We start from the raw sequence: 23758 nt of genomic DNA on the forward strand, positions 1-23758 counted from the left end.
CACTGGCCAGCGACAGCGAACCGCTTGTACCGGATGAAGCACTCCACAGCGACACGTCGCCGCTCGTCGTGCTGGCACCAATGGCCGCTCCACTGCCCACGCTGACGGATCCGCCGGTCAGAGCGCCTTCGCCACCAACCAGTTCGACCGAGCCGCCTGCCGATCCCGACGTCGTCGCCAAGCTGCGACCAGCCGTGATTGACACCTTGCCGCCCTTGCCGCTAGAGCCGTCGCCCACGCTCACCACCACGGACCCGCCGTTGCCGCCCGTGCTCGCGCCGCTGCCCAGCAACACGTTGCCGGAGGACCCGGCAGTAGCGCTCCCGCTGCTCAAGCTCAGCACGCCTGACCGACCCACCGTACCGCCCGTCCCCGTACTCAGTGAGATCGAGCCGCTGGAGCTCGCAACGCCGCGACCGCTCGCAATGCTCACGGACCCGCCAGTGCCACTCGATGTCGACGACGCTGCTCCCGTCGAGTCGCCCGCCGTCAACGAGATAGCGCCGCCGGCCATCGTGTTTCCCGTGCCAACCGACAGAGAAATCGACCCGCCGTGGCCGCCCGTCGATATGCCCGTGCTTACGGCCACGGACCCGCTGTCGCCCGCGCGGCTCGCACCGCTCGTCAGACGCAGACTGCCGCTCATGCCGCTCGCACTCGCGGCGTCGGGCGTCGTCAGCGAGATGTCGCCGCTAGACGATGTCAGACCCGCGCCGCTCTGCAGCGAGATCGACCCGCCACTCGTCACGCCGCTGCCGCCACTCAGCGAGATCGACCCGCCAACCGTGCCGCTTGCGAATGTATCGCCCGACCGCAGAGAGATCGACCCGCCAACCGTGCCGCTTGCGAATGTATCGCCCGACCGCAGAGAGATGAACCCGCCTGCACCACTGTTGCCCGTGCCCACGTTCAGCACCACAGACCCGCCGTTGCCGCCAGTGCTGCCACCAGTGCTCACCGTCACATCACCCACCGAGCCCGCCGTCGCGGAGCCCGTCGCCAGGCTGATCACACCGGAAGACCCGCCCGTGCCAGTCGTACCCGAGCCGCCAGCCGGAGTGCGCACCAGCACACTGCCGCTCGTGAAGCCGCTGCTCGCGCCGCTCGTCACCTCCACGTTGCCGCCCACGCCGCCAGCAGCAGTGTTTGTCGTCGTGGGACCACCACGCACCAAGACGCTGCCGCCCGCGCCAGTGTTGCCGCTCCCCACGGACAGCTCGATGTTGCCTCCTCTGCCGCCAGTCGCTAAGCCCGTCGTCAGACGAACAGACCCGCTAGACGACAGAGATGATGCACCACTGGCCAGCGACAGCGAACCGCTTGTACCGGATGAAGCACTCCACAGCGACACGTCGCCGCTCGTCGTGCTGGCACCAATGGCCGCTCCACTGCCCACGCTGACGGATCCGCCGGTCAGAGCGCCTTCGCCACCAACCAGTTCGACCGAGCCGCCTGCCGATCCCGACGTCGTCGCCAAGCTGCGACCAGCCGTGATTGACACCTTGCCGCCCTTGCCGCTAGAGCCGTCGCCCACGCTCACCACCACGGACCCGCCGTTGCCGCCCGTGCTCGCGCCGCTGCCCAGCAACACGTTGCCGGAGGACCCGGCAGTAGCGCTCCCGCTGCTCAAGCTCAGCACGCCTGACCGACCCACCGTACCGCCCGTCCCCGTACTCAGTGAGATCGAGCCGCTGGAGCTCGCAACGCCGCGACCGCTCGCAATGCTCACGGACCCGCCAGTGCCACTCGATGTCGACGACGCTGCTCCCGTCGAGTCGCCCGCCGTCAACGAGATAGCGCCGCCGGCCATCGTGTTTCCCGTGCCAACCGACAGAGAAATCGACCCGCCGTGGCCGCCCGTCGATATGCCCGTGCTTACGGCCACGGACCCGCTGTCGCCCGCGCGGCTCGCACCGCTCGTCAGACGCAGACTGCCGCTCATGCCGCTCGCACTCGCGGCGTCGGGCGTCGTCAGCGAGATGTCGCCGCTAGACGATGTCAGACCCGCGCCGCTCTGCAGCGAGATCGACCCGCCACTCGTCACGCCGCTGCCGCCGCTCAGCGAGATCGACCCGCCAACCGTGCCGCTTGCGAATGTATCGCCCGACCGCAGAGAGATGAACCCGCCTGCACCACTGTTGCCCGTGCCCACGTTCAGCACCACAGACCCGCCGTTGCCGCCAGTGCTGCCACCAGTGCTCACCGTCACATCACCCACCGAGCCCGCCGTCGCGGAGCCCGTCGCCAGGCTGATCACACCGGAAGACCCGCCCGTGCCAGTCGTACCCGAGCCGCCAGCCGGAGTGCGCACCAGCACACTGCCGCTCGTGAAGCCGCTGCTCGCGCCGCTCGTCACCTCCACGTTGCCGCCCACGCCGCCAGCAGCAGTGTTTGTCGTCGTGGGACCACCACGCACCAAGACGCTGCCGCCCGCGCCAGTGTTGCCGCTCCCCACGGACAGCTCGATGTTGCCTCCTCTGCCGCCAGTCGCTAAGCCCGTCGTCAGACGAACAGACCCGCTAGACGACAGAGATGATGCACCACTGGCCAGCGACAGCGAACCGCTTGTACCGGATGAAGCACTCCACAGCGACACGTCGCCGCTCGTCGTGCTGGCACCAATGGCCGCTCCACTGCCCACGCTGACGGATCCGCCGGTCAGAGCGCCTTCGCCACCAACCAGTTCGACCGAGCCGCCTGCCGATCCCGACGTCGTCGCCAAGCTGCGACCAGCCGTGATTGACACCTTGCCGCCCTTGCCACTAGAGCCGTCGCCCACGCTCACCACCACGGACCCGCCGTTGCCGCCCGTGCTCGCGCCGCTGCCCAGCAACACGTTGCCGGAGGACCCGGCAGTAGCGCTCCCGCTGCTCAAGCTCAGCACGCCTGACCGACCCACCGTACCGCCCGTCCCCGTACTCAGTGAGATCGAGCCGCTGGAGCTCGCAACGCCGCGACCGCTCGCAATGCTCACGGACCCGCCAGTGCCACTCGATGTCGACGACGCTGCTCCCGTCGAGTCGCCCGCCGTCAACGAGATAGCGCCGCCGGCCATCGTGTTTCCCGTGCCAACCGACAGAGAAATCGACCCGCCGTGGCCGCCCGTCGATATGCCCGTGCTTACGGCCACGGACCCGCTGTCGCCCGCGCGGCTCGCACCGCTCGTCAGACGCAGACTGCCGCTCATGCCGCTCGCACTCGCGGCGTCGGGCGTCGTCAGCGAGATGTCGCCGCTAGACGATGTCAGACCCGCGCCGCTCTGCAGCGAGATCGACCCGCCACTCGTCACGCCGCTGCCGCCGCTCAGCGAGATCGACCCGCCAACCGTGCCGCTTGCGAATGTATCGCCCGACCGCAGAGAGATGAACCCGCCTGCACCACTGTTGCCCGTGCCCACGTTCAGCACCACAGACCCGCCGTTGCCGCCAGTGCTGCCACCAGTGCTCACCGTCACATCACCCACCGAGCCCGCCGTCGCGGAGCCCGTCGCCAGGCTGATCACACCGGAAGACCCGCCCGTGCCAGTCGTACCCGAGCCGCCAGCCGGAGTGCGCACCAGCACACTACCACTCGTGAAGCCGCTGCTCGCGCCGCTCGTCACCTCCACGTTGCCGCCCACGCCGCCAGCAGCAGTGTTTGTCGTCGTGGGACCACCACGCACCAAGACGCTGCCGCCCGCGCCAGTGTTGCCGCTCCCCACGGACAGCTCGATGTTGCCTCCTCTGCCGCCAGTCGCTAAGCCCGTCGTCAGACGAACAGACCCGCTAGACGACAGAGATGATGCACCACTGGCCAGCGACAGCGAACCGCTTGTACCGGATGAAGCACTCCACAGCGACACGTCGCCGCTCGTCGTGCTGGCACCAATGGCCGCTCCACTGCCCACGCTGACGGATCCGCCGGTCAGAGCGCCTTCGCCACCAACCAGTTCGACCGAGCCGCCTGCCGATCCCGACGTCGTCGCCAAGCTGCGACCAGCCGTGATTGACACCTTGCCGCCCTTGCCGCTAGAGCCGTCGCCCACGCTCACCACCACGGACCCGCCGTTGCCGCCCGTGCTCGCGCCGCTGCCCAGCAACACGTTGCCGGAGGACCCGGCAGTAGCGCTCCCGCTGCTTAAGCTCAGCACGCCTGACCGACCCACCGTACCGCCCGTCCCCGTACTCAGTGAGATCGAGCCGCTGGAGCTCGCAACGCCGCGACCGCTCGCAATGCTCACGGACCCGCCAGTGCCACTCGATGTCGACGACGCTGCTCCCGTCGAGTCGCCCGCCGTCAACGAGATAGCGCCGCCGGCCATCGTGTTTCCCGTGCCAACCGACAGAGAAATCGACCCGCCGTGGCCGCCCGTCGATATGCCCGTGCTTACGGCCACGGACCCGCTGTCGCCCGCGCGGCTCGCACCGCTCGTCAGACGCAGACTGCCGCTCATGCCGCTCGCACTCGCGGCGTCGGGCGTCGTCAGCGAGATGTCGCCGCTAGACGATGTCAGACCCGCGCCGCTCTGCAGCGAGATCGACCCGCCACTCGTCACGCCGCTGCCGCCGCTCAGCGAGATCGACCCGCCAACCGTGCCGCTTGCGAATGTATCGCCCGACCGCAGAGAGATGAACCCGCCTGCACCACTGTTGCCCGTGCCCACGTTCAGCACCACAGACCCGCCGTTGCCGCCAGTGCTGCCACCAGTGCTCACCGTCACATCACCCACCGAGCCCGCCGTCGCGGAGCCCGTCGCCAGGCTGATCACACCGGAAGACCCGCCCGTGCCAGTCGTACCCGAGCCGCCAGCCGGAGTGCGCACCAGCACACTGCCGCTCGTGAAGCCGCTGCTCGCGCCGCTCGTCACCTCCACGTTGCCGCCCACGCCGCCAGCAGCAGTGTTTGTCGTCGTGGGACCACCACGCACCAAGACGCTGCCGCCCGCGCCAGTGTTGCCGCTCCCCACGGACAGCTCGATGTTGCCTCCTCTGCCGCCAGTCGCTAAGCCCGTCGTCAGACGAACAGACCCGCTAGACGACAGAGATGATGCACCACTGGCCAGCGACAGCGAACCGCTTGTACCGGATGAAGCACTCCACAGCGACACGTCGCCGCTCGTCGTGCTGGCACCAATGGCCGCTCCACTGCCCACGCTGACGGATCCGCCGGTCAGAGCGCCTTCGCCACCAACCAGTTCGACCGAGCCGCCTGCCGATCCCGACGTCGTCGCCAAGCTGCGACCAGCCGTGATTGACACCTTGCCGCCCTTGCCGCTAGAGCCGTCGCCCACGCTCACCACCACGGACCCGCCGTTGCCGCCCGTGCTCGCGCCGCTGCCCAGCAACACGTTGCCGGAGGACCCGGCAGTAGCGCTCCCGCTGCTCAAGCTCAGCACGCCTGACCGACCCACCGTACCGCCCGTCCCCGTACTCAGTGAGATCGAGCCGCTGGAGCTCGCAACGCCGCGACCGCTCGCAATGCTCACGGACCCGCCAGTGCCACTCGATGTCGACGACGCTGCTCCCGTCGAGTCGCCCGCCGTCAACGAGATAGCGCCGCCGGCCATCGTGTTTCCCGTGCCAACCGACAGAGAAATCGACCCGCCGTGGCCGCCCGTCGATATGCCCGTGCTTACGGCCACGGACCCGCTGTCGCCCACGCGGCTCGCACCGCTCGTCAGACGCAGACTGCCGCTCATGCCGCTCGCACTCGCGGCGTCGGGCGTCGTCAGCGAGATGTCGCCGCTAGACGATGTCAGACCCGCGCCGCTCTGCAGCGAGATCGACCCGCCACTCGTCACGCCGCTGCCGCCGCTCAGCGAGATCGACCCGCCAACCGTGCCGCTTGCGAATGTATCGCCCGACCGCAGAGAGATGAACCCGCCTGCACCACTGTTGCCCGTGCCCACGTTCAGCACCACAGACCCGCCGTTGCCGCCAGTGCTGCCACCAGTGCTCACCGTCACATCACCCACCGAGCCCGCCGTCGCGGAGCCCGTCGCCAGGCTGATCACACCGGAAGACCCGCCCGTGCCAGTCGTACCCGAGCCGCCAGCCGGAGTGCGCACCAGCACACTGCCGCTCGTGAAGCCGCTGCTCGCGCCGCTCGTCACCTCCACGTTGCCGCCCACGCCGCCAGCAGCAGTGTTTGTCGTCGTGGGACCACCACGCACCAAGACGCTGCCGCCCGCGCCAGTGTTGCCGCTCCCCACGGACAGCTCGATGTTGCCTCCTCTGCCGCCAGTCGCTAAGCCCGTCGTCAGACGAACAGACCCGCTAGACGACAGAGATGATGCACCACTGGCCAGCGACAGCGAACCGCTTGTACCGGATGAAGCACTCCACAGCGACACGTCGCCGCTCGTCGTGCTGGCACCAATGGCCGCTCCACTGCCCACGCTGACGGATCCGCCGGTCAGAGCGCCTTCGCCACCAACCAGTTCGACCGAGCCGCCTGCCGATCCCGACGTCGTCGCCAAGCTGCGACCAGCCGTGATTGACACCTTGCCGCCCTTGCCACTAGAGCCGTCGCCCACGCTCACCACCACGGACCCGCCGTTGCCGCCCGTGCTCGCGCCGCTGCCCAGCAACACGTTGCCGGAGGACCCGGCAGTAGCGCTCCCGCTGCTCAAGCTCAGCACGCCTGACCGACCCACCGTACCGCCCATCCCCGTACTCAGTGAGATCGAGCCGCTGGAGCTCGCAACGCCGCGACCGCTCGCAATGCTCACGGACCCGCCAGTGCCACTCGATGTCGACGACGCTGCTCCCGTCGAGTCGCCCGCCGTCAACGAGATAGCGCCGCCGGCCATCGTGTTTCCCGTGCCAACCGACAGAGAAATCGACCCGCCGTGGCCGCCCGTCGATATGCCCGTGCTTACGGCCACGGACCCGCTGTCGCCCGCGCGGCTCGCACCGCTCGTCAGACGCAGACTGCCGCTCATGCCGCTCGCACTCGCGGCGTCGGGCGTCGTCAGCGAGATGTCGCCGCTAGACGATGTCAGACCCGCGCCGCTCTGCAGCGAGATCGACCCGCCACTCGTCACGCCGCTGCCGCCGCTCAGCGAGATCGACCCGCCAACCGTGCCGCTTGCGAATGTATCGCCCGACCGCAGAGAGATGAACCCGCCTGCACCACTGTTGCCCGTGCCCACGTTCAGCACCACAGACCCGCCGTTGCCGCCAGTGCTGCCACCAGTGCTCACCGTCACATCACCCACCGAGCCCGCCGTCGCGGAGCCCGTCACCAGGCTGATCACACCGGAAGACCCGCCCGTGCCAGTCGTACCCGAGCCGCCAGCCGGAGTGCGCACCAGCACACTGCCGCTCGTGAAGCCGCTGCTCGCGCCGCTCGTCACCTCCACGTTGCCGCCCACGCCGCCAGCAGCAGTGTTTGTCGTCGTGGGACCACCACGCACCAAGACGCTGCCGCCCGCGCCAGTGTTGCCGCTCCCCACGGACAGCTCGATGTTGCCTCCTCTGCCGCCAGTCGCTAAGCCCGTCGTCAGACGAACAGACCCGCTAGACGACAGAGATGATGCACCACTGGCCAGCGACAGCGAACCGCTTGTACCGGATGAAGCACTCCACAGCGACACGTCGCCGCTCGTCGTGCTGGCACCAATGGCCGCTCCACTGCCCACGCTGACGGATCCGCCGGTCAGAGCGCCTTCGCCACCAACCAGTTCGACCGAGCCGCCTGCCGATCCCGACGTCGTCGCCAAGCTGCGACCAGCCGTGATTGACACCTTGCCGCCCTTGCCACTAGAGCCGTCGCCCACGCTCACCACCACGGACCCGCCGTTGCCGCCCGTGCTCGCGCCGCTGCCCAGCAACACGTTGCCGGAGGACCCGGCAGTAGCGCTCCCGCTGCTCAAGCTCAGCACGCCTGACCGACCCACCGTACCGCCCGTCCCCGTACTCAGTGAGATCGAGCCGCTGGAGCTCGCAACGCCGCGACCGCTCGCAATGCTCACGGACCCGCCAGTGCCACTCGATGTCGACGCTGCTCCCGTCGAGTCGCCCGCCGTCAACGAGATAGCGCCGCCGGCCATCGTGTTTCCCGTGCCAACCGACAGAGAAATCGACCCGCCGTGGCCGCCCGTCGATATGCCCGTGCTTACGGCCACGGACCCGCTGTCGCCCACGCGGCTCGCACCGCTCGTCAGACGCAGACTGCCGCTCATGCCGCTCGCACTCGCGGCGTCGGGCGTCGTCAGCGAGATGTCGCCGCTAGACGATGTCAGACCCGCGCCGCTCTGCAGCGAGATCGACCCGCCACTCGTCACGCCGCTGCCGCCGCTCAGCGAGATCGACCCGCCAACCGTGCCGCTTGCGAATGTATCGCCCGACCGCAGAGAGATGAACCCGCCTGCACCACTGTTGCCCGTGCCCACGTTCAGCACCACAGACCCGCCGTTGCCGCCAGTGCTGCCACCAGTGCTCACCGTCACATCACCCACCGAGCCCGCCGTCGCGGAGCCCGTCGCCAGGCTGATCACACCGGAAGACCCGCCCGTGCCAGTCGTACCCGAGCCGCCAGCCGGAGTGCGCACCAGCACACTGCCGCTCGTGAAGCCGCTGCTCGCGCCGCTCGTCACCTCCACGTTGCCGCCCACGCCGCCAGCAGCAGTGTTTGTCGTCGTGGGACCACCACGCACCAAGACGCTGCCGCCCGCGCCAGTGTTGCCGCTCCCCACGGACAGCTCGATGTTGCCTCCTCTGCCGCCAGTCGCTAAGCCCGTCGTCAGACGAACAGACCCGCTAGACGACAGAGATGATGCACCACTGGCCAGCGACAGCGAACCGCTTGTACCGGATGAAGCACTCCACAGCGACACGTCGCCGCTCGTCGTGCTGGCACCAATGGCCGCTCCACTGCCCACGCTGACGGATCCGCCGGTCAGAGCGCCTTCGCCACCAACCAGTTCGACCGAGCCGCCTGCCGATCCCGACGTCGTCGCCAAGCTGCGACCAGCCGTGATTGACACCTTGCCGCCCTTGCCACTAGAGCCGTCGCCCACGCTCACCACCACGGACCCGCCGTTGCCGCCCGTGCTCGCGCCGCTGCCCAGCAACACGTTGCCGGAGGACCCGGCAGTAGCGCTCCCGCTGCTCAAGCTCAGCACGCCTGACCGACCCACCGTACCGCCCGTCCCCGTACTCAGTGAGATCGAGCCGCTGGAGCTCGCAACGCCGCGACCGCTCGCAATGCTCACGGACCCGCCAGTGCCACTCGATGTCGACGACGCTGCTCCCGTCGAGTCGCCCGCCGTCAACGAGATAGCGCCGCCGGCCATCGTGTTTCCCGTGCCAACCGACAGAGAAATCGACCCGCCGTGGCCGCCCGTCGATATGCCCGTGCTTACGGCCACGGACCCGCTGTCGCCCGCGCGGCTCGCACCGCTCGTCAGACGCAGACTGCCGCTCATGCCGCTCGCACTCGCGGCGTCGGGCGTCGTCAGCGAGATGTCGCCGCTAGACGATGTCAGACCCGCGCCGCTCTGCAGCGAGATCGACCCGCCACTCGTCACGCCGCTGCCGCCGCTCAGCGAGATCGACCCGCCAACCGTGCCGCTTGCGAATGTATCGCCCGACCGCAGAGAGATGAACCCGCCTGCACCACTGTTGCCCGTGCCCACGTTCAGCACCACAGACCCGCCGTTGCCGCCAGTGCTGCCACCAGTGCTCACCGTCACATCACCCACCGAGCCCGCCGTCGCGGAGCCCGTCGCCAGGCTGATCACACCGGAAGACCCGCCCGTGCCAGTCGTACCCGAGCCGCCAGCCGGAGTGCGCACCAGCACACTGCCGCTCGTGAAGCCGCTGCTCGCGCCGCTCGTCACCTCCACGTTGCCGCCCACGCCGCCAGCAGCAGTGTTTGTCGTCGTGGGACCACCACGCACCAAGACGCTGCCGCCCGCGCCAGTGTTGCCGCTCCCCACGGACAGCTCGATGTTGCCTCCTCTGCCGCCAGTCGCTAAGCCCGTCGTCAGACGAACAGACCCGCTAGACGACAGAGATGATGCACCACTGGCCAGCGACAGCGAACCGCTTGTACCGGATGAAGCACTCCACAGCGACACGTCGCCGCTCGTCGTGCTGGCACCAATGGCCGCTCCACTGCCCACGCTGACGGATCCGCCGGTCAGAGCGCCTTCGCCACCAACCAGTTCGACCGAGCCGCCTGCCGATCCCGACGTCGTCGCCAAGCTGCGACCAGCCGTGATTGACACCTTGCCGCCCTTGCCACTAGAGCCGTCGCCCACGCTCACCACCACGGACCCGCCGTTGCCGCCCGTGCTCGCGCCGCTGCCCAGCAACACGTTGCCGGAGGACCCGGCAGTAGCGCTCCCGCTGCTCAAGCTCAGCACGCCTGACCGACCCACCGTACCGCCCATCCCCGTACTCAGTGAGATCGAGCCGCTGGAGCTCGCAACGCCGCGACCGCTCGCAATGCTCACGGACCCGCCAGTGCCACTCGATGTCGACGACGCTGCTCCCGTCGAGTCGCCCGCCGTCAACGAGATAGCGCCGCCGGCCATCGTGTTTCCCGTGCCAACCGACAGAGAAATCGACCCGCCGTGGCCGCCCGTCGATATGCCCGTGCTTACGGCCACGGACCCGCTGTCGCCCGCGCGGCTCGCACCGCTCGTCAGACGCAGACTGCCGCTCATGCCGCTCGCACTCGCGGCGTCGGGCGTCGTCAGCGAGATGTCGCCGCTAGACGATGTCAGACCCGCGCCGCTCTGCAGCGAGATCGACCCGCCACTCGTCACGCCGCTGCCGCCGCTCAGCGAGATCGACCCGCCAACCGTGCCGCTTGCGAATGTATCGCCCGACCGCAGAGAGATGAACCCGCCTGCACCACTGTTGCCCGTGCCCACGTTCAGCACCACAGACCCGCCGTTGCCGCCAGTGCTGCCACCAGTGCTCACCGTCACATCACCCACCGTTCCTGCCGCTGCGGAGCCCGTCGCCAGGCTGATCAAGCCAGATCTGCCCAAAGTACCAGCGTCTGGTGTTGCCAAAATAGCATTTCCACTGGATCCGTACAAACTTGCGCCTGTGGTTATGTAGACAGCTCCACCGGCTGCATGCTGATCAAACGTGATACCAGCTTTCATAGTAATATTGGCGCCATCGCCCGTATCACCGGTACCCCCGAGTAGCTGAATGGAGCCACCAGTGCCTTGGGTTGCATCGCCTGTTTGGATGTATGTATCACCGCTGTTGCCGCTTAGACTTTTTCCGGTAGCAGCAAATATGCTGCCAGAACGCCCTGCAGGACCAGATACCTCAGTTGCAACTAAAACGTTGCCAGAACTGGAAATACTACTTCCGCCAGATTTAACCAATACTTGACCACCAGTTTGGGATCCAAGCCCACCGATTACAGAAATAGAGCCGCCTACATCAGAGCTGTTTCCGGCTAAAGCCAGCAAGTCACCGCCACGTGCAGGACCACCACTTCCGACCTGTAGTTCGATGTTCCCCCCCTTCTTCATTTGCGAATTTCCAGTAATCACAGCTATTTTACCCGAGTCGGCGGTACTGGAGTATCCTGTACCAATACCGACTGCTCCAGATTGCCCCATTATTCCCCCCGCTGCAGTTTCGATTTGTACGGTACCACTTGACGTCAATGTTCCGAATCCGCTGCGCAAGAAGATCGATCCGCCTGTACTGCTGTAACTGCTTCCACTAGTCAAATTAATCATCCCTCCAGTTCCACGAGTTCCAGCGCCGACCAGCATTGATATTGAACCACCAGCTTGACTAGCTGATGAACCCGTAGCTAACGCAATGTATCCACTAGTCCCAGAAGCAGCAGCACCCGTGGATCCAACAAAAGATCCCGAAGTGCCTGAATCGCTGGAGTCACGGGAACTGATAGCAAGAGCCCCACTACTAACGGTACCTGCACCAGAAGTGACGTTGACTGCACCCCCAGTGGTCTGAAAGCTTTCACCAGCAACAAGATTCACGTCACCACCCCGAAGGCGATTTGACCCTCCTAGTATTGTGGCATTTCCGCCCCAAGCAGCGTTGCTGGAGCCGACCGAGAGAAAAACGTCGCCGGCTTGTGAGCTAGTTGATGCCCCAGTAGAAATGTTCAGATCTCCACTCACCAGATCTGCTGCTCCAGTACTGAAGTTCATCGCACCGGAGCTACTTGCTTTGCCAGCAGAGAAAGTCGAGATGTTGACATCGCCCGTAGTACCACGATCAGCATTCCCGGAGGTAATTATAACCGAGCCACCAGCACTACTGCCATTACCGCTGAAAATGTTGACCGATCCACCTGTACGAGTTCTAGTGTATCCAATCCCAACCAAAATATTCCCAGATTGACCGCTTGATGAATTTCCGGAGAGTACGTTCACGTCGCCTGAGGATCCAGTTCCTGCTGAGCCACTCGAAATCATCATTGAGCCGGTTGAAGCGCTACTTTTTCCTGTCTGAACGATCACAGAACCCGAAGTTGCCGTGCCAGATCCAGATACAACAGAAACCGACCCACCAGTGGACCCATTGCCAGAAGAAACAATCACAGGCGAGCCAAATAGCCGTCCAGATGACCCACTAGCGATGCTGATGGCGCCAGGATTTCCAGTCGTGCTACTGCCAGATTTCAGCATCAAGTCACCAGTAACTCCATCGCGAGCGTCTCCAGTTGCTATCGTTCCCGAGCCACTGGTACCACTATGAGAACTACCGGAAATAAACGACACATTCCCCGACATGCTCGTTCCCGTAGCAGCAGCGCTTGCGATATCCACAGTGCCACTGGATCCACCCTTTCCTTCAGTACCACCAGAAGTCAAGTTGAGCCTACCACCACCAGCGTTACGACTGCTCCCCCCACCAATTATAACATCTCCTCCGTCTTTAAAACTTCGGCCAGTCTGCAGTACCATGCCGCCACTACTACCATCAACCGAAGACCCCGAAACTAACGTTATATCACCGCTGTTCAGCGTCGAAGCACCCGTCGTTGCTTTAACCCCACCAGAGACTCGAGCAGGTTGGGTTACATGCTCGATTCCGCCAGAAATCTGATTAGTGCTCCATCCGCCAGAAATAACTGCACTCCCTCCATCGGCAGTAGAGCTGCCACCAGCCGAAACGTTTACAGTCCCTCCAACTTGAGAACCGCTCCAACCAGAAAGAATCGTCAAATTGCCACCACTTGTTCCACCCCTACCCCCTGCAATAATCAAATTGCCGCCCATCGTACTCGAGTCTCCCGTCGCTACCGTCACCGTGCCCGATGTACCTGCGCTTGTCATTCCAGACGACAGCGCCACTGACCCAGAGCTCACACTGCCAGCACCAACGCCGGACACAATGCTGACACCACCGCTCGCCTGCCCGTCGCTCGCTCCGGACTGCAGATACATTGCGCCGCCACGACCGGCACTCGAACGACCGCCAGAGACCAAGATGTCGCCAACCACGTCGCGCGCAGCGCCTGACGATATCGACACGATGCCACTCGACCCCTGGCTGCCGCCACCAGACGCGATATCAACACGCCCACTGTAGCCTCCAGCGCTGGCGTTGCGAGAAGACATCGCGATCGCGCCAGATGCCGTACCTCCTCCAGATAAGACGTCAACTCGTCCGCCCACACCCGAACTGCTGCTCCCGGAGAAAAGCTGGACAAACCCACCAGTCACGCCGAAACCAGTGCCGCCAGACAACCGAACAGCGCCCGCCGACACACTACTGTCCCCGGAAGCAATACTCACGCTGCCAGAAAGAGACGCCGTCGACGAACCCGTGCTGATTGCGATCACGCCGCTAGGACCACTACTAGTCGGAGCCGTGCGGAGAGAAACCGCGGCAGAAACGTCGCTGACGGCATCCGTGGAAACACCGGACGAAATGTCAACCGTACCCAGTGCACCTCGCCCCGAGGTGACATTCACCGGACCAGCGCTACGCATAGCATCCGAGACGCTAGTTGACACTGTCACCGCGCCACCAGTGCCGCCAGACACCGACGCGCCAGCCAACACGTTGATTGAACCGCCCTTCGATGAGCCACTTCCCCCGCTCACATTAATGCCACCTCCTGTACTGGAGGCACCACCAGCGATGGCAATAGCGCCGCCGACACCGCTTGCGGCACTAGACGTGCCGCCCGTCACACGCACGGAGCCAACCACTGCCGAAGGCGCGGAAGCGCCACTGCCGAGTAGCACATCGCCAGACGGACCGCTTGAGGAGCTGCCCGATTCGATCTGGACAGCCCCAGTGCTTGCCGTGGAGGCCACCACAGCAGAGCGCAAGATCACCTTGCCCGAGTCGCCTGCAATAGACGTACCCGACACGATATTCACGCTCCCACCAGCACCCTTGGAGCTATCGCCCGCACCAACTAGCACACCACCTCCACTTCCGGTCGACGAGGAGCCTCCCGTGATGGACGTTAGTCCTACGCTTGTCTCCGCATCACCAGTTGTCAACGTAACATTACCGCTTCTGCGCGACTTAGAGCCCAAGCTCGAGCTCGAGCCCAAGCCCGAGCTTGACGCAGACGCGATCGAGACGTCACCAGAAGCACCGCTTGATGAAGCGCCCGACGAGACGCCTACAGATCCGCCCGAGCTGCTAGAACCAGCCGCACCAGCCGCCAGCGTCACACGTCCTCCACTTCCGGCGGAGCTAGAACCCGCGCCAACCAGTACACTGCCGCTGTTGCCGCTCACGGAGTCTCCTGAGCGTAACTCAACGAGGCCACTAGACCCGGCGCCAACGCCGCGACCGGAAACAACACTCACAGTACCGCCCATCGTACTCGAGTCTCCCGTCGCTACCGTCACCGTACCCGATGTACCTGCGCTTGTCATTCCAGACGACAGCGCCACTGACCCAGAGCTCACACTGCCAGCACCAACGCCGGACACAATGCTGACACCACCGCTCGCCTGCCCGTCGCTCGCTCCGGACTGCAGATACATTGCGCCGCCACGACCGGCACTCGAACGACCGCCAGAGACCAAGATGTCGCCAACCACGTCGCGCGCAGCGCCTGACGATATCGACACGATGCCACTCGACCCCTGGCTGCCGCCACCAGACGCGATATCAACACGCCCACTGTAGCCTCCAGCGCTGGCGTTGCGAGAAGACATCGCGATCGCGCCAGATGCCGTACCTCCTCCAGATAAGACGTCAACTCGTCCGCCCACACCCGAACTGCTGCTCCCGGAGAAAAGCTGGACAAACCCACCAGTCACGCCGAAACCAGTGCCGCCAGACAACCGAACAGCGCCCGCCGACACACTACTGTCCCCGGAAGCAATACTCACGCTGCCAGAAAGAGACGCCGTCGACGAACCCGTGCTGATTGCGATCACGCCGCTAGGACCACTACTAGTCGGAGCCGTGCGGAGAGAAACCGCGGCAGAAACGTCGCTGACGGCATCCGTGGAAACACCGGACGAAATGTCAACCGTACCCAGTGCACCTCGCCCCGAGGTGACATTCACCGGACCAGCGCTACGCATAGCATCCGAGACGCTAGTTGACACTGTCACCGCGCCACCAGTGCCGCCAGACACCGACGCGCCAGCCAACACGTTGATTGAACCGCCCTTCGATGAGCCACTTCCCCCGCTCACATTAATGCCACCTCCTGTACTGGAGGCACCACCAGCGATGGCAATAGCGCCGCCGACACCGCTTGCGGCACTAGACGTGCCGCCCGTCACACGCACGGAGCCAACCACTGCCGAAGGCGCGGAAGCGCCACTGCCGAGTAGCACATCGCCAGACGGACCGCTTGAGGAGCTGCCCGATTCGATCTGGACAGCCCCAGTGCTTGCCGTGGAGGCCACCACAGCAGAGCGCAAGATCACCTTGCCCGAGTCGCCTGCAATAGACGTACCCGACACGATATTCACGCTCCCACCAGCACCCTTGGAGCTATCGCCCGCACCAACTAGCACACCACCTCCACTTCCGGTCGACGAGGAGCCTCCCGTGATGGACGTTAGTCCTACGCTTGTCTCCGCATCACCAGTTGTCAACGTAACATTACCGCTTCTGCGCGACTTAGAGCCCAAGCTCGAGCTCGAGCCCAAGCCCGAGCTTGACGCAGACGCGATCGAGACGTCACCAGAAGCACCGCTTGATGAAGCGCCCGACGAGACGCCTACAGATCCGCCCGAGCTGCTAGAACCAGCCGCACCAGCCGCCAGCGTCACACGTCCTCCACTTCCGGCGGAGCTAGAACCCGCGCCAACCAGTACACTGCCGCTGTTGCCGCTCACGGAGTCTCCTGAGCGTAACTCAACGAGGCCACTAGACCCGGCGCCAACGCCGCGACCGGAAACAACACTCACAGTACCGCCCATCGTACTCGAGTCTCCCGTCGCTACCGTCACCGTACCCGATGTACCTGCGCTTGTCATTCCAGACGACAGCGCCACTGACCCAGAGCTCACACTGCCAGCACCAACGCCGGACACAATGCTGACACCACCGCTCGCCTGCCCGTCGCTCGCTCCGGACTGCAGATACATTGCGCCGCCACGACCGGCACTCGAACGACCGCCAGAGACCAAGATGTCGCCAACCACGTCGTGCGCAGCGCCTGACGATATCGACACGATGCCACTTGACCCCTGGCTGCCGCCACCAGACGCGATATCAACACGCCCACTGTAGCCTCCAGCGCTGGCGTTGCGAGAAGACATCGCGATCGCGCCAGATGCCGTACCTCCTCCAGATAAGACGTCAACTCGTCCGCCCACACCCGAACTGCTGCTCCCGGAGAAAAGCTGGACAAACCCACCAGTCACGCCGAAACCAGTGCCGCCAGACAACCGAACAGCGCCCGCCGACACACTACTGTCCCCGGAAGCAATACTCACGCTGCCAGAAAGAGACGCCGTCGACGAACCCGTGCTGATTGCGATCACGCCGCTAGGACCACTACTAGTCGGAGCCGTGCGGAGAGAAACCGCGGCAGAAACGTCGCTGACGGCATCCGTGGAAACACCGGACGAAATGTCAACCGTACCCAGTGCACCTCGCCCCGAGGTGACATTCACCGGACCAGCGCTACGCATAGCATCCGAGACGCTAGTTGACACTGTCACCGCGCCACCAGTGCCGCCAGACACCGACGCGCCAGCCAACACGTTGATTGAACCGCCCTTCGATGAGCCACTTCCCCCGCTCACATTAATGCCACCTCCTGTACTGGAGGCACCACCAGCGATGGCAATAGCGCCGCCGACACCGCTTGCGGCACTAGACGTGCCGCCCGTCACACGCACGGAGCCAACCACTGCCGAAGGCGCGGAAGCGCCACTGCCGAGTAGCACATCGCCAGACGGACCGCTTGAGGAGCTGCCCGATTCGATCTGGACAGCCCCAGTGCTTGCCGTGGAGGCCACCACAGCAGAGCGCAAGATCACCTTGCCCGAGTCGCCTGCAATAGACGTACCCGACACGATATTCACGCTCCCACCAGCACCCTTGGAGCTATCGCCCGCACCAACTAGCACACCACCTCCACTTCCGGTCGACGAGGAGCCTCCCGTGATGGACGTTAGTCCTACGCTTGTCTCCGCATCACCAGTTGTCAACGTAACATTACCGCTTCTGCGCGACTTAGAGCCCAAGCTCGAGCTCGAGCCCAAGCCCGAGCTTGACGCAGACGCGATCGAGACGTCACCAGAAGCACCGCTTGATGAAGCGCCCGACGAGACGCCTACAGATCCGCCCGAGCTGCTAGAACCAGCCGCACCAGCCGCCAGCGTCACACGTCCTCCACTTCCGGCGGAGCTAGAACCCGCGCCAACCAGTACACTGCCGCTGTTGCCGCTCACGGAGTCTCCTGAGCGTAACTCAACGAGGCCACTAGACCCGGCGCCAACGCCGCGACCGGAAACAACACTCACAGTACCGCCCATCGTACTCGAGTCTCCCGTCGCTACCGTCACCGTACCCGATGTACCTGCGCTTGTCATTCCAGACGACAGCGCCACTGACCCAGAGCTCACACTGCCAGCACCAACGCCGGACACAATGCTGACACCACCGCTCGCCTGCCCGTCGCTCGCTCCGGACTGCAGATACATTGCGCCGCCACGACCGGCACTCGAACGACCGCCAGAGACCAAGATGTCGCCAACCACGTCGTGCGCAGCGCCTGACGATATCGACACGATGCCACTTGACCCCTGGCTGCCGCCACCAGACGCGATATCAACACGCCCACTGTAGCCTCCAGCGCTGGCGTTGCGAGAAGACATCGCGATCGCGCCAGATGCCGTACCTCCTCCAGATAAGACGTCAACTCGTCCGCCCACACCCGAACTGCTGCTCCCGGAGAAAAGCTGGACAAACCCACCAGTCACGCCGAAACCAGTGCCGCCAGACAACCGAACAGCGCCCGCCGACACACTACTGTCCCCGGAAGCAATACTCACGCTGCCAGAAAGAGACGCCGTCGACGAACCCGTGCTGATTGCGATCACGCCGCTAGGACCACTACTAGTCGGAGCCGTGCGGAGAGAAACCGCGGCAGAAACGTCGCTGACGGCATCCGTGGAAACACCGGACGAAATGTCAACCGTACCCAGTGCACCTCGCCCCGAGGTGACATTCACCGGACCAGCGCTACGCATAGCATCCGAGACGCTAGTTGACACTGTCACCGCGCCACCAGTGCCGCCAGACACCGACGCGCCAGCCAACACGTTGATTGAACCGCCCTTCGATGAGCCACTTCCCCCGCTCACATTGATGCCACCTCCTGTGCTGGAGGCACCACCAGCGATGGCAATAGCGCCGCCGACACCGCTTGCGGCACTAGACGTGCCGCCCGTCACACGCACGGAGCCAACCACTGCCGAAGGCGCGGAAGCGCCACTGCCGAGTAGCACATCGCCAGACGGACCGCTTGAGGAGCTGCCCGATTCGATCTGGACAGCCCCAGTGCTTGCCGTGGAGGCCACCACAGCAGAGCGCAAGATCACCTTGCCCGAGTCGCCTGCAATAGACGTACCCGACACGATATTCACGCTCCCACCAGCACCCTTGGAGCTATCGCCCGCACCAACTAGCACACCACCTCCACTTCCGGTCGACGAGGAGCCTCCCGTGATGGACGTTAGTCCTACGCTTGTCTCCGCATCACCAGTTGTCAACGTAACATTACCGCTTCTGCGCGACTTAGAGCCCAAGCTCGAGCTCGAGCCCAAGCCCGAGCTTGACGCAGACGCGATCGAGACGTCACCAGAAGCACCGCTTGATGAAGCGCCCGACGAGACGCCTACAGATCCGCCCGAGCTGCTAGAACCAGCCGCACCAGCCGCCAGCGTCACACGTCCTCCACTTCCGGCGGAGCTAGAACCCGCGCCAACCAGTACACTGCCGCTGTTGCCGCGAGTCGCATCACCAGAAAGAAGCTCAATCCAACCTGTTGACCCTAGATTTGTATCGCCTGTAGCCATGATTAAATCTCCTGAATCTCCAGCTGTACCAGCGTGAAATGTATCAATGCTGACACTTCCAGTATTTCCTCCATCACTTCCACCAGATGATACGGCAATGGATCCTCCAACACTTGCTTCACCTGAAGTTGTCCCACCTTCAAGTGAAATACTACCGCCGTGGTCGCTTCCATCTCCCACGCCAATCACAATATTCCCCGCTTGACCATTCGGAGCATCTCCCGTAACAATTTGGACACTACCAGATGAGCTTGACGCGGAAGTACCAGACCCAATCGAGACGGATCCAGTTGCTGCTGTATTGCTACTCGTAGCGTAGCCATCCGAATCCGCACTAGATACAGTCACATCTCCACTTTTACCGGGCGTATTAGCCGAAACATGAAATCGGCGGTGTTGCGCGTGGATGGCTGCGACAAGGTCAAGAATTACCTTTTGCTTGTCGATTTGATGAAAGTTTATCAACCCGAAGTCGCTTTCGTTGAGATAGAAGTCTTTCACACTGACGTATTCCGGAAATGTCTCGCGAGCCTGCTGAGCGATAATTCCTCGCACAACCGAATCTTCTATTCCACGAATTCGTCTCCATTCGTCAGTGTAGCGGTATTGCTTGATTTCAAGCGTTTGTAGTCGTTGGAGAATATCATCCTCATCTACATCTTCAATATTCGTTTTGATACGCCGATCTGATGGAGATATAACTTGCGGAAACTGAGCTGGAACAGTACCAACAACCATGTCGTTTCGAACTCGGAAAACTATTCCGTCTGCTGTGTTGGAGTTAGAATTCTCGAAAAGCGCCTCCTCCGTCGACGATTGTTTCGTGAATGTACCACTAATAGACACATTTGCCACTTCACTTGCGATTGCGACACCTCCATCCGTTCCAATATCGATAGAGCCCTTCCGCGCTCCCACCGCTATCGCGACTGATCCACCAGCAGCACCACTCCCAGTTGATATAGCAATATCTCCAACTTCAGAGTCATCTGACATCGAAGATGTTTCCAGCGCCAAATTTCCTGGTACACCAGAGCCTGATTTGCCACTGGCAACAGTCACATCGCCGCCTGCACCACTACTAGACGAACCGCCAGTCACGCGAACACCGCCAGCAGACCCGCTCGACGTAGAAGAACCGCCACGCACGTCCACGGAACCGGAAGACCCCGTGAGCGAATCGCCGCCACTCACGAGAACACTCGCGCCCGATCCCGACGCGCTGCTGGAACCCCCCGCCACGCTCACAGCACCAGCGGCACCGCTCACGAGAGACCCGCTAGCCACACGCACAGCACCAGACACACCGTCCGCCGCATCACCAGACACAAACGACAAGGCGCCAGACGCAGACGCAGCGCTCGCAGCACCGCTCCTGATCGACACAACGCCGCTCGACACGCTACCAGTGCCACTAGTCGCAGACACCGCACCGCCCGTCGAAGAGCTGCTGGCGCCACCCGACACAGACACACCGCCCGCCGCTGTAGCCGCAGCGCCAGACTTCACCGACACGCCGCCGCTGCTGGCTGTATCCGAAGACCCGGAAGACAAAGTCACCACGCCCGACGCCGCATCTACCGACGCGCCGCTCCCGATCGTCGCAGACCCGCTCAAGGCGGCCCCGCTCGCAGAAACACTGCTTGCTACGCGGACGTCGCCGCTGCCCAGCAAGCCCGCACCAGATGAAATGTCCACGCCGCCACCGACACCAGCCTCGCTCGCGCCGCCGTCCAGAGAAATGCCTCCTCCAGCCGCAGCGCCCGTCGAGACCGCGCCACCGGACAAGGCAACCGCACCTGCAACGCCCGCAGACGCGGCCAGAGACCCGCCGCGCACGCTCACAGACCCGCCGCCCACACTACTGTCCGTGCTAGCGCCGGACACAATATCCACCGTGCCACCGACAGCGCTGCGACGAACGCCGCTGGACAAGCTCACCACGCCGTCCTCGCCGGACGACACGGACACAGAGCCGCCGCGAGCGCTAGAACTGCCAGTCGACCCGCCACGGATATCCACGCCACCCGCGTCCGACGAGACAACATCGCCGCTCGCCACCAACACAGAGCCGCTCGACGCGCTAGCGCTGTCCCCAGACACGACCGACAGTAACCCTGATGCGCCAGAAACACTATTGCCCGTGCGAACGGACACTCCGCCGCTCTCGCTTGAGGACACCACAGGCGCGCTCGACACCGTCACGCTGCCGCTGGCAGCACCCGTGCCGCTATGCAGCGACACAGAACCACCCGCAGATGAACCACCACTGCTCCCGCCACGCACCGACACGGAGCCGCCGCTGGACGCAGCACTAGACCCGCCAACCACGTCCACAGACCCGGACGCGCTGGAGCTAGAGTCGCCGCTTCCCAGTGTCACACTGCCGGATACGCTTCCGATAGAAGCACCACTGCTCACCTCCACCGACCCGCTGGCATCAGCCGCAGACGAACCCACCGACACGTTGCCACTCATCGCGGACGCATCACTGCCGCTGCCGCTCAGCACGGCCACTGAGCCACCCTGCACGACGCCAGAGCCACCCAGCACAGATACCACGCCGCCGGCATTGTCTCCTGCAGAGCTGCCGCCCGCCAACCGAACGGCGCCTGCCACCGCTCCCGTAGAGGAAGACGCCAGCAACGACGAACCACCCGTCAGCGCAACATCGCCCGCCGCGGAGCCAGCACTCGAGCCGCTGCTCACGGTGACATCGCCACCGTCAGCCACAGAAGATCCCACCGACAAGGTGATGCTTCCCGCCGAGTCGGTGCTGCCTGACGCCGAGCCGGACGAAATCCATACACCGCCCGACGCCGCGCCCGAAGCACTGGACACACGCACTTTGCCGCTGCTGCTTGGCCCTTCTCCGCTGCGCAACACCAGCAACGCACCACTGCCCGACGCACTCGCGCCGCCAGACACCGCCACGTCACCTCCCGTCGCACCAGCTCCACCGGCCAAAGCCACGGACCCGCCCACGTCACCCGAGCTGCTGCCACCAGACACGCTCACGAACCCGCCGGCACCTGCAGCATCGCCGCCAATAACGCTCACTGGCCCGCTCGACTGCGCAGGCGATGCGCCAGACGTGATCGAAACAGCGCCAGACGAACCAGTTCCCACCGACCCGCTCGACAGCGACACCGCGCCACTCACAGTCGTGCTCGCGCTGCCGTGAGAGGCCAGCGTCACCGACCCGCTCTCCGTCGACAAACCGTCGCCACTCACGATCGTCACGCTGCCGCCCGTCAACGAAGAGGTGCCGCCCAGCACGGACACAACGCCGCCCTCTCCACTCGAGGAAGCACCGCCCGACAACGCGATGGACCCGGCACTAACGTCACCGGACCCGCTACCAATACGAACGGAGCCGCTGGACACACTGCTCGCGCTAGTGCGCACATCGATGTCGCCGCTCGAACCACCGGACACAACGCTCGTAGACACAGTCACGCCGCCACTGCTCACGGCACCACCGCCGCTCGTCAGCAACACCGATCCGCCCACGCTCGCAGCAGACGACCCGCCATCGATCGACACGTCGCCTCCCGCTCCCTGCAAGTTCGCAGAACCGGCGATATTCACCTTCTGCGCCGCAGACAAGCTGTCCACTCTGCCGCCACGCAACTCCACGTCGTTGCCCACATGCGTGCTATCGCCCTGCACCAGGCTCAGGCTGCCGCCAGAACCGCTACGGACAAACACACCGCTGCCAGCCACACTGCCACTGCTGCTACCGGAGTCGCCGCTGGCAACAGTCACATCGCCGCCTGCACCACTACTAGACGAACCGCCAGTCACGCGAACACCGCCAGCAGACCCGCTCGACGTAGAAGAACCGCCACGCACGTCCACGGAACCGGAAGACCCCGTGAGCGAATCGCCGCCACTCACGAGAACACTCGCGCCCGACCCCGACGCGCTGCTGGAACCCCCCGCCACGCTCACAGCACCAGCGGCACCGCTCACGAGAGACCCGCTAGCCACACGCACAGCACCAGACACACCGTCCGCCGCATCACCAGACACAAACGACAAGGCGCCAGACGCAGACGCAGACGCAGACGCAGACGCAGCGCTCGCAGCACCGCTCCTGATCGACACAACGCCGCTCGACACGCTACCAGTGCCACTAGTCGCAGACACCGCACCGCCCGTCGAAGAGCTGCTGGCGCCACCCGACACAGACACACCGCCCGCCGCTGTAGCCGCAGCGCCAGACTTCACCGACACGCCGCCGCTGCTGGCTGTATCCGAAGACCCGGAAGACAAAGTCACCACGCCCGACGCCGCATC

General features: G+C 64.5%; 1 protein-coding gene across 1 annotated transcript in view; it reads right to left on the reverse strand.

Annotated features, from left to right (window-relative positions):
- Window positions 1–19456, reverse strand: part of KRP23_3224 (uncharacterized protein) — a gene marked incomplete at both ends in the record, with an annotated part of 29170 nt that extends 9714 nt beyond the window's left edge. The window contains 3 exons of the mRNA XM_067888045.1: window positions 31–11149; window positions 12110–12282; window positions 13258–19456. Of these exons, the coding sequence (XP_067747323.1) occupies window positions 31–11149; window positions 12110–12282; window positions 13258–19456 (17491 nt within the window). The remainder of the gene's footprint in view (window positions 1–30; window positions 11150–12109; window positions 12283–13257) is intronic.
- Window positions 19457–23758: the final 4302 nt, after the last annotated feature.

The sequence above is a fragment of the Phytophthora ramorum genome (assembly GCF_020800215.1).
Source record: "Phytophthora ramorum isolate Pr-102 chromosome Unknown Phyram_PR-102_s0003, whole genome shotgun sequence".
In the NCBI taxonomy this organism is placed as follows: Eukaryota; Oomycota; class Peronosporomycetes; order Peronosporales; family Peronosporaceae; genus Phytophthora; species Phytophthora ramorum.